At 46.3% G+C, this 12,023-nt stretch overlaps 1 protein-coding gene across 1 annotated transcript in view; it reads left to right on the forward strand.

The window, feature by feature from the left end:
* LOC139274985 (collagen alpha-6(IV) chain-like) overlaps positions 1-12,023 on the forward strand; it is a 401,423-nt gene that overhangs the window by 337,147 nt on the left and 52,253 nt on the right. Inside the window, exons 39-40 of the mRNA XM_070891802.1 lie at positions 8,624-8,695; positions 9,491-9,616. Coding sequence (XP_070747903.1) covers positions 8,624-8,695; positions 9,491-9,616 — 198 coding nt within the window. The remainder of the gene's footprint in view (positions 1-8,623; positions 8,696-9,490; positions 9,617-12,023) is intronic.

The raw sequence follows: 12,023 nt of genomic DNA on the forward strand, positions 1-12,023 counted from the left end.
AAATGTGAGCTCGAATCCCACCATGGGCAGTTGGACAATTTGAATTCAGTTTAACAATCATGGAACTAAAAAGCTGGTCTCGGTAAAAGTGACCATGAAGCTGTCGGATTGTCATAAAAACCCAACTGGTTCACTAATGTCCTTTAGGGAAGGAAATCTGCCATCCTTACCCGGTCTGACCTATATGTAACTCCAGTCCCATACCAATGTGGTTGACTCTTAACTGAACTCTAAAATGGCTTCACAAGTTATGCAGTCGGGGATGGGCAATAAAAGTTCCCAACATTCCAGGAATGAATAAAACAGAACTGCACGATTCCCTCTGCTTTTCACTGCTGGGAAAGCAGCATGAGTGGAGTGCACAGCTTTCTCCATCCAATTCTCCAATTCCTCGCTTCTGTCCAACACAAAAACAGGAAGGCAGATTATTATCTGAATAGTGACAGATTCGAAAAAGGGGAGGTGCAACAAGACCTGGGTGTCATGGTACATCAGTCACTGAAAGTAGGCATGCAGGTACATCAGGCGGTGAAGAAGGCAAATGGCATGTTGGCCTTCATAGCGAGAGGATTTGAGTATAGGAGCAGGGAGGTCTTACTGCAGTTGTACAGGACCTTGGTGGGACCACACCTTGAGTATTGTGTGCAGTTTTTGTCTCCTAATCTGAGGAAGGACATTCTTGCTATTGAGGGAGTGCAGCGAAGGTTCACCAGACTGATTCTAGGGATAGCAGGACTGACATATGAAGAAAGACTGGATCGACTAGGCTTATATTCACTGGAATTTAGAAGAATGAGAGGGGATCTCATAGAAACATATAAAATTCTGACGGGATTGGACAGGTTAGATGCAGGAAGAATGTTCCCAATGTTGGGGAAGTCCAGAACCAGGGTTCACAGTCTAAGGATAAGGGGTAAGCCATATAGGACCGAGATGAGGAGAAACTTTTTCACCCAGATAATTGTGAACCTGTGGGATTCTCTACCACAGAAAGTTGTTGAGGCCAGTTCGTTGGATATATTCAAAAGGGATCAGGGGGTATGGAGAGAAAGCAGGAATGGGGTACTGAAGTTGCATGATCAGCCATCATTATATTGAATGGTGGTGCAGGCTCGATGGGCTGAATGGCCTACTCCTGCACCTATTTTCTATGTTTCTATGTTTCTATGACTCCACACTGGGAGCGGTCTCACTGCATTTACCTTCAAACTCGCACACTTACTTTTGTTAAGTTCATCTCCTTTGAAGAACATTTACTTTCAGTTGTCTTGAAGACGCTTAGGCTGGTCTCCACAGTGGTTGAATCATGCAGGATATTGATGGACTGGCTCTAATTTTAAGGTTCTGCCCCCTTGTTCTGGACTCCCCCACCAGAGGAAATAGTTTCTCTCTATCTACCCTATCAACTCCTTTAATCATCATAAATATCTTGACTAGATCATCCCTTAATCTTCTATACTCATTACAAGCCTTGTCTGTGCAACCTGTCCTCATAATTTGATTCTTTTAACCCCGGTATTGCTCTGGTGAATTTTACCTATCAGGCAGCAGGGGAGCAGATTGTTGTTGTGGAGCTCAGAGACCAAACCCGCTCGTCCTGGCCCCACAAAGATCATTTTAACACCTTTTTTAGTGACTTGGACTGTGCACGGCCTACACGCCGCCTATTTATCTCTCAAAATTGCAATCGTGTGTTAGTGGGGCCATTTGTAGGCCCGTTAGCCCAAGTTAAAATCAAGCCCAATAATTCCACAACTCGCACGGTCTGTTACAATGACCAGGGCCAATATGATTCGCCGGAATGTTCCCTGCGATAATTGGTCACTGTAGCCATTCAGTCCGCATGCCCAATTAGCTGTCCAAATTTGTCCACTGCAATATTACTGTGATGTCCCTCTGCTCATGTGTTGGATGGTAAATTCACTGGTGGTTCACAGAATCAGCGCTATGGTTTGGAAGCCCTTCCTTTGACCCTCGCGCACCTCGAGTGCTCAGAATCCAGGATTGGTGAATTTACACTGTTATCTTTGGCAAGTCGAGTGACACCCATGAGCCAGCTTGGAGATTAGTGCTGCGGAAAGCACCTCAGGAATTCCGACATAGCGGAGCGATGGAGGGCGTGAGGGGCTGAAACTCAGCATTGCATGCACCAATGTGTAAAATGTCTCCCCCCTCCTCCGTAATGCATTACATCAAATCTTAACTTTCATCCACTCCTCCCCGACGCTCTGCTTCAGAAAGCACTGAAGCACAGAGCACGGTTTATAATTCATCACAGAAAGTTAACCGTTCACGAGTGAGCAGATCATTACTAACTCAGAAGATATATAATGTTCGTTACTCTTTACACCAGGAATGTGTTGCCAATGCAAACCTGCGATGGAGTTAAGCTGGCTATATCTGGGGTGATGCTGTTCCCCTCTGTCCCTGCACTGATTCCAGAAATGTGCATTTGAACCAAAGGACTCTCAGCGCTAGCTCTGTTCTGATTTGCACCGATTTTCCAAGCACAAAGCAATGGAAAATGGGGAGCAAAGAATCTGCTATGCCAGGTCCCCACCCACTCTGTGCTTCCAGGGTACACCCGGAGTGTGGGAAGAGAGCTCGGGTTACAAACACAACACTGCACCATTGGCAGCCGTGCCTTTAGCTGCCTGAGCCTTAAACTCTGGAATTCCCTTCTTAAACCTTTTCACCTCTCTCTCCTCCTTTAAGACACTCATTAAAACCTACCTCTTTCACCAAGCATTTGGTCACCTGTCCTAATATCTCCTTATGTGGCTCAGTGTCAAATTTTGTCTGATAGCGCTCCTGTCAAGCACCTTGAGATGTTTTACTAGAATCATAGAATCATAGAAATTTACAGCACGGAAGGAAGCTATTTTGGCCCATCATGCCTGTGTTGGCCGACCAAGAGCTATCCAGCCTAATCCCACTTTCCAGCTCTAGATTACGGCACTTCAAGTTCACATCCAAGTACTTTTTAAATGTGGTGAGGGTTTCTGCCTCTACCACCCTTTCAGACAGTGAGTTCCACTGCACCCTCTGGGTGAAAAAAATCCCCTCAAATCCCCTCTAAACCTCCTACCAATTACTTTAAATCTATGCCCTCCGCCCCTGGTTGGTACCCCTCTGCTAAGGGAAGTATGCCCTTCTTATCCACTCTATCTAGGCCCCTCATAATGTTATACCCCTCAATAAGGTCCCCCTCAGCCTCCTCTGTTCCAAAGAAAACAAACCCAGCCTATCCAATCTTTTCTCATAGCTAAAATTCTCCAGTCCAAGCAACATCCTCGTAAATCTCCTCTGTACCCTCTCTAGTGCAATCACATATTTCCTGTAATGTACTGACCAGAACTGCAAGCAGTACTCTAGCTGTGGCCTAACTAGTGTTTTATACAGTTCAAGCATAACCTCCCTGCTCTTGTATTCTATGCATCGACTAATAAAGACAAGTATTCCATATGTCTTCTTAACTAACTTATCTACCTGGCCTGCTATCTGTGAACATGTATTCCAAGGTCCCTTTGTTCCTCTATTAAACCTATCACTTTCACCTCAGTGTCCTACCATTTAATGTGTATTCCTTTGCTTTGTTAGCCCTCCCAAAATATATTACCTCGTACTTCTCTGGATTAAATTCCATTTGCCACGATTCTGCCCACCTGACCAGTTCATTGATATCTTCCTGCAGTCTACCACTTTCTTTTTCATTATCAACCACATAGCCAATTTTTAAGCAAACTTCTTTATCATACCCCCGACATTCAAGTCTAAATCATTGATACATACCACAAAAAGCAAGGGACCCAGCATTGAGCCCTGCGGAACCCCACTGGAAACAGCTTTCCACTACAAAAATAACCATCAACCATTAACATTTGCTTCCTGCCTCTGAGCCAATTTTGGATCCAATTTTGACTGGATCCCATAAGCTTTTACTTTTGTGACCCCTCTGCAATGTGGGACATTATCAAAGCTTTGCTAAAATCCATATACACTACATCAAATACACTACCCTCATCGACCCTTTTGTTACCTCCTCAAAAAATTCAATCAAGTTAGTCAGATACAACCTTCCCTTAGCAAGCCCATGCTGACGGTCCTTGATTAATCCGAGTCTTTCTAAATGAAGATTTATCCTGTCCCTCAGAATTTTCTGCAATAATTTTCCCACCACCGAGGTTAGGTTGACTGGTCTGTAATTACTCAGTCTACCCCTTTCTCCCTTTTTAAACAAAGGTACAACATTAGCAGTCCTCCAGTCCTCTGGCACCACACCTTCAATCAGAGAGGGTTGGAAAATGATGGTCAAAGCCTCTGCTATTTCCTCTTTTGCTTCTTTTAATAGCCTGGGATACATTTCATCCAGGCCTGGGGATTTATCCACTTTCAAAGCTGATTGCAATGTCTGTATCGTCCCACTCTTTTGTGAAAACAGCTGGAAAGTATTCATTAAGAGACATATCCATGTTTTCCACCTCCATACACAGATTACCTTTGTGGTCTCTAATAGAAACATAGAAACATAGAAAATAGGTGCAGGAGTAGGCCATTTGGCCATTCGAGCCTGCACCACCATTCAATATGATCATGGCTGATCCTGCAACTTCAGTACCCCATTCCTGCTTTCTCTCCATACCCCTTGATCCCTTTAGCCCTAAGGGTCACATCTAACTCCCTTTTGAATATACCTAACGAACTGCCTCAATAACTTTCTGTGGTAGTGAATTCCACAGGTTCACAATTCTCTGAATAAAAATTCTCCTCATCTCGGTCCTAAATGGCTTAACCCTTATCCTTAGACTGTGACCCCTGGATCTGGACTTCTCCAACATCGGGAACATTCTTCCTGCATCTAACCTGTCCAATCCTGTCAGAGTTTTATATGTTTCTGTGAGATCCCCGCTCATTCTTCTAAATTCCAGTGAATATAAGCCTAGTCGATCCAGTCTTTCTTCATATGTCAGTCCTGCCATCCCGAGAATCAGTCTGGTGAACCTTCGCTGCACTCCCGCAAAAGCAAGAACGTCCTTCCTCAGATTAGGAGACCAAACTCTACACAATATTCAAGGTGTGGCCTCACCAAGGCCCTGTACAACTGCAGTAAGACCTCCCTGCTCCTATACTCAAATCCTCTCGCTATGAAGGCCAACATGCCATTTGCCTTCTTCACTGCCTGCTGCACCTGCATGCCTACTTTCAATGACTGATGTACCATAACACCCAGGTTTCGTTGCACCTCCCCTTTTCCTAATTTGCCACCATTCAGATAATATTCTGCCTTCCTGTTTTTGCCACCAAAGTAGATAACCTCACATTTATCTATATTATACTGCATCTGCCATGCATTTGCCTACTCACCTAACCTGTCCAAGTCACCCGGCAGCCTCTTAGCATTCTCCTCACAGCTCACACTGCCACCCGGCTTAGTGTCATCTGCAAACTTGGAGATATTACATTCAATTCCTTTGTCTAAATCATTAATGTATATTGTTAATAGCTGGAGTCCCAGCACTGAACATTGCGGTAGCCCACTACTTCATGCCTGCCATTCTGAAAAGGACCCGTTTATTCCTATTCTTTGCTTCCTGTCTGCCAACCAGTTCTCTATCCACGTCAATACATTACCCCCAATACCAAGTGCTTTAATTTTGCACACTAATCTCTTGTGTGGGACCTTGGCAAAAACCTTTTGAAAGTCCAAATACACCACATCCACTGGTTCTCCCTTGTCCACTCTACTAGTTACATCCTCAAAAAATTCTAGAAGACTTGTCAAGCATGATTTCCCTTTCATAAATCCATGCTGACTTGGACCGATCCTGTCACTGCTTTCCAAATGCACTGCTATTACATCTTTAATAATTGATTCCAACATGTTCCCCACTACTGATGTCAGGCTAACCGGTCTATAATTCCCTGTTTGCGCTCTCCCTCCTTTTTAAAAAAAGTGGGGTTACATTAGCTAACCTCCAATCCATAGGAACTGATCCAGAGTCTATAGAGTGTTGGAAAATAACCACCGATGCATCCACTATTTCTCGGGCCACTTCCTTAAGTACTCTGGGATGCAAACTATCAGGCCCTGGGGATTTATCGGCCTTCAATCCCATCAATTTCCCTAACACAATTTCCTGGCTAATAAGGATTTCCTTCAGTTCCTCCTTCTCGCTAGACACTCGGTCCCCTAGTATTTTCGGGAGATTATTCATGTCTTCCGTAGTGAAGACAGAACCAAAGTACTTGTTCAATTGTCTGCCATTTCCTTGTTCCCCATTATGAATTCACCTGATTCTGACTGCAAGGGACCTACATTAGTCTTCACTAATCTTTTTCTCTTCACATATCTATAGAAGCTTTTGCAGTCAGTTTTTATGTTCCCTGCAAGCTTACTCTCGCACTCTATTTTCCCCTCCTAATTAAACACTTAGACCTCCTCTGCTGAATTCTAAATTTCTCCCAGTCCTCAGGTTTGCTGCTTTTTCTGGCCAATTTATATGCCTTTTCCTTGGATTTAACACTATCCCTAATTTCCCTTGTTAGCAACGGTTGAGCCACCTTTCTCTTTTTATTTTCACTCCAACAAGGGATGTACAATTGTTGTAGTTCATCCATGCGATCTTTAAATGTCTGCCATTGCCTATCCACCCTTTAAGTATCATTCATCAGTCTATCTTAGCCAATTCACATCTCATACCATCGAAGTTACCTTTCTTTAAGTTCAGGACCCTAGTCTCTGAATTACCTCCATCTTAATGAAGAATTCTACCATATTATGGTCACTCTTCCACAAGGGGCCTCGCACGACCAGATTGCTAATTAATCCTCTCTCATTACACAAGACCCAGTCTTGGATGGCCTGCTCTCTAGTTGGTTTCTCAACATATTGGTCTAGAAAACCATCCCTTATACACTCCAGGAAATCCTCCTCCACAGTACTGCTACCAGTTTGGCTAGCCCAATCTATATGTAGATTAAAGTCACCCATGATAACTGCTGTACCCTTATTGCACACGTCCCTAATTTCTTGTTTGATGACATCTCCATCCTCACTACTATTGTTTGGTGGTCTATACACAACTTCCACTAACGTTTTCTGCCCTTTGGTGTTTCGCAGTTCTACCCATATAGATTCCACCTCATCCAAGCTAATATCCTTCCTTACAATTGCGTTAATCTCCTCTAAACGCCACCCCACCTCCTTTTCCCTCCTATCTATCCTTCCTGAATATTGCATACCCCTGGATGTTGAGTTCCCAGCTTGGTTACCCTGGAACCATGTCTCCATAATCCCAATTACATCATATCCGTTAACAGCTATCTGCGCAGTTAATTCATCCACCTTATTACGAATGTTCCTAATGGGCCCTACTCTCTCTTTAGTTATCCTCTTGCTCTTAATGTATCTGTAAAATATCTTTGGGTTTTCCTTGATTTTACTTGCCAATACTTTATCATGCCCTCTCTTTGCTTTCCTAATTTCCTTTTTAATTTTACCCCTGACTTTCTATTCTCTTCTCGGGTTAAGGCACTATATAAATGCAAGATGTTGTTGCGTGCTTTGTTGCAGCCCGCACTGAAGGTCAGACTTGGAGGTTGAACTGTTCCCCACAGATTAGGGGATCTGAGAATGGGCTGCCTGCACTTCTTGTAACTCAACACATCCCGTAGGCTAGATCCAACTGGGAAGGCTCCCACAAACCCCCTCGCACTCTTGAACAACTGTACACAGAGCCACTTCCAGCTCCAACTCTGCCTTTTCAGTCACTTTCCAGGTCTGGAGGATGGGAAGTGACTGTTCCCTGATTGGTGGATATAAAACCAACCTCTTTCAACCCATCGCGATTCGGCCTTTGATAGTGGTCCCAGGCCCAGAGGTTTAAAGAGGGGAAGTTAAAGTCTCCAACTGTTCACGCTTCAGAGGAGGGGCCAGGCAGAGTGTGGATTGATTTCTTTGTGTATGGATTTCCCGTATTTTGTGGACATTGTGCTGCAGTGCCTTGTGTTTGGGCTGTCTCATTGATTACGTATGGGGAGCATCGAATTGTGAGATGATAAAAGACCAGGGTCCATGTAGTTCATTTTCTCCCATCCCGGGAGTTGCACGATCCAACGATAATGGTGTTGTTGACCAATCACAGCAATTGATCTCTATCAATGAGTTTGCAACAGACGCAGACATGAGGCGAGGAAAACCCCCAGTGGTGGAGAGTTTTGGGAACCAGTGGTCCAAAGTCCTCAAGCCGTGAGGAGTTGCCATTTCTTGGTGAATGGTGGGGGGGGGGGCTCAGAGTTTTCATGTATGGGGAGGTTGAATTTCTATGTAATCTCCTCCCACCCACACACAGGCCATGACACTGGGATCCGTCTCAAAAAGAGTTGCACATCCCGCTTTGTAACTTATTGTTCTCCCTGGAACTTTTTCTGAGATGCTTAATCTGGGGCTGAGTTCTTGATCAGACTCAAAGGCAAATCTCCTTTCACTGATCAATATATTGACCATACACCTTGTGGGGTGGGGTTGGGGTTTAATGCTTTGGTGGTTTTCAATGTAAAATGCTGAAACTTTAGGATTCTCTATTTTAATGTTAATAATTGTGAATTTTTAATTTTCCAACAGGTTTGCGAGGTACCGATGGTCTGCTAGGTTTAGACGGGTTAAAAGGAAATAAAGGTTTCTCAGGATCCCCAGGTACGGTCTAGCTATTTCTCTGACCAATTACTCCATCAATATAGACAAAGGGAGCGAGTTGTGTTAGCCGTGGCTCAGTGGGTAGCACTCGCGCCTCCAATTCAGAAACTCGAGTACAAAATCCTGGCTGACACTTCAGTGCAGCACTGAGCGAGTGTTGCACTGTCGGAGAGGCAGTATTGAGCGAGCGCTGCATTGTGGGAGGGGCAGTACTGAGGGAGCGCTGCACTGTCAGAGGGGCAGAACTGAGGGAGCGCTGCACTGTCAGAGGGGCAGGACTGAGGGAGCGCTGCACTGTCAGAGGGGCAGGACTGAGGGAGCGCTGCACTGTCAGAGGGGAAGGACTGAGGGAGCGCTGCACTGTCAGAGGGGCAGTACTGAAGGAGCACTGCATTTTCGGAGGAACTCTTTTTTGAAAAGCACCGTGGGATCAGTTAAATGAGCAAACAGGGGCTCGGTTTAGCGGCTCCTCGAACAATGCTGCACTCCCTCGGTACAGCAATCAAGTGCCAGCCTTGGATTATGGGCTCAGGCTTAAACCTATGACCTTCGGCTTCCAAAGTGTTACTATGAGCCAAGCTGACAATTAGCATTAGACAGCGATGGTAACCAGTGTTCCCTTTAAGCGCACGTAGCACTCTGGAGCACCCGCACAGCTGGCTCATCGGCTTTTAAATGCAAAAACTCACTTGCAGGATTTTAGAATCGTCCATTAAAGGGGCCGCTCAGCCCAGAAAAGGATTAAAGAGCACATTGCTAGTAACGTGTTAACGTGTAATGTTGTTTTGCTGGCAGGTGTCAGTGGGAGAGGAACTCACAGTCAGCTCGGTGATCCAGGTGAGAAAGGGGAGCGAGGAGTATCGAGCACACAACCCGGGAATCCCGGTCTACCAGGAGACTCTGGACCCAGGGGCGAGACTGGTAAGTGTTGAATAAATCAGTACGACTGTTCATGTGTTCGAGGCTGTGTGACTCTCTGATTCTCCAGCACATATTGTAAAGTCCTGACCCTGCAGTACAGACTTACACGAGGCACATGCTGAAGTTAAGGTCACTCTGGACCTGCACCTTTATTTCACAGCTCTCGAGTGTCACACTTGCCTGAGACCTGCCTTTATATACTGTGTGGAACATGTATGCAGTGTCTCCTGCAAGTGCACCCCTGGTGGTAAAGTATGCTTGTGGTTACTGGTCATATCTAATTACAGTCATGTATAGCATGGTAAGATACAGTTATATACAGTAGTGTGAGATACATGACATCACCCTCCCCCAAGGTCTTATTGTCTTTATAGATTCAGTCTCTCAGGTGGTCTACGCTCTCGCGTGGAGCGTCTTAGTTGTGGTTCAGTTGTTTGCCTTGGTGCCTGTTCTTCTTTCGGTGTGATTGCTGGTTTCTCACCTGGGCTGTCTGTTTCGTTCAGTATGATTGCTGATATCTCGCCTGGGCTGTCTGTTGAGACTGCCCTTTCCTCAGGTTGTTCCCTCTGTCTGTTCACCAGGTGTGGTGTGAGTCCCACGTTGTAGTCTGCCTCTGGTTCTGCAGTGTTGTTGGTGAATCTACTTTTTACTTGGTCTACATGCCTCCGGCAGGTTTGGCCATTGTCCATTTGTACAACCAGTAGCCTGTTTCCTTCCTTGCCTGTTACTCTCCCTGCAAGTCATTTGGGACCCCTGCCATAGTTTAGCACAAACACTTTGTCCCCTATCTCATTCCACCTCCCCCTCGAATTTCGGTCATGGTACTCAGTTACTTCCGGCACTTTGCCTCAACAATTTCATGCATGTCTGGGAGGATTAACGAGAGCCTAGTCTTTAAGGTCCGTTTCATCAATAATTGCGCAGGGGGAACCCCAGTCAACGAATGCGGACGAGATCTGTATGCCAGCAGCAGTCGCGACAGGCGGCTCTGCAGCGCGGGACCTTGGATTTTTATCATGCCTTGTTTAACGATTTGCACTGCTCACTCCGCCTGGCCATTGGAGGCCTGCGTGATTTATGCCGTGGTCACTTATAAAATCTTGGAATTCTGCGCCGGTGAAGCACGGACCATTATCAGTGACCAATATGTCAGGAATGCCGTGCGTTGCAAACATGGTTCTAAGGCTCTCTACTGTGGTGGAGGTGGTGCTCGAATTTAAAATGGTGCACTCAATCCACTTTGAAAATGCATCGACGACTACGAGGAACATTTTGCCCATGAATGGGCCCACATAGTCAACACGCACCCGCGACTACGGTTTGGTGGGCCAGGGCCAGGGGCTTAGGGGGACCTCCCTGGGGGCATTACTGAGTTGGGCACAAGTGATGCACCGCCGGACGCAGAGGTCCAAATCCGCGTCAATGTCAGGCCACCAGATGTGGGATCTGGCTATAGCCTTCATAAGGACGATCCCCGGGTGCTCGCGGTGGAGCTCCCGGACAAGTGCCTCCCTGCTTCGCAAAGGCATAACTACTCGGCTGCCCCACATCAGGCAGTCCGCCTGTAGTGATAGTTCATGCATGCGCCTATGGAAAGGTTTGATCTCCTCGGGGCAGGCATCGCGAGCCTCTGCCCAGTCACCAGTTAAAACACATCTTTTGACTAAGGATAACGTGGGTTCACTGGTCGTCCAGGCTCTGATTTGGCGAGCTGTCATGGGCGAACCTGTGGACTCAAAGGCATTGACTGCCATGACCATCTCACAGTCCTGTTCGTCGGACCCTTCCGTGGTCGCCAGGGGTAGCCTGCTAAGCGCGTCGGCGCAGTTGTCTGTGCCTGGTCTATGCCTTATTGTGTAGTCGTAAGATGCCAGCATGAGTGCCCACTGCTGAATGCGCGCCGAGGCGTTGGCGTTTATTGCCTTGCACTCGGATAGCAGGGAGGTGAGGGGTTTGTGGTCGGTTTCTAACGTGAACTTGACCCCGAAAAGGTATTGGTGCATCTTTTTGACACAGTACACGCATGCGAGTGCCTCCTTCTCAACCATACCGTACCCGCGCTCCGCCCGCGAAAGTGACCTGGAGGCATAAGCAATGGGTTGTAATTTACCCGCATCATTGACATGCTGTAAAACGCACCCGACCCCGTACGCTGACGCATCACATGTAAGAACTAGCTTTTTACCTGGGTCAAAAAAGGCTAAAACACTGTTGGAACATAGAAGGTTGCGTGCCTTATTGAAGGCGCGTTCTTGGGCGTCCCCCCAAAACCAATCACACCCCTTTCTGAGTAGCATGTGGAGAGGTTCCAGGAGTGTGCTCAAGTTCTGCATAAAGTTCCCAAAGTAATTGAGTAGCCCGAGAAAGGCACACAGTTCTAAGACATTCCGGGGCCTGGGTGCCAGAC

The sequence above is a fragment of the Pristiophorus japonicus genome, chromosome 10 (assembly GCF_044704955.1).
Source record: "Pristiophorus japonicus isolate sPriJap1 chromosome 10, sPriJap1.hap1, whole genome shotgun sequence".
Classification (NCBI taxonomy): domain Eukaryota; kingdom Metazoa; phylum Chordata; class Chondrichthyes; family Pristiophoridae; genus Pristiophorus; species Pristiophorus japonicus.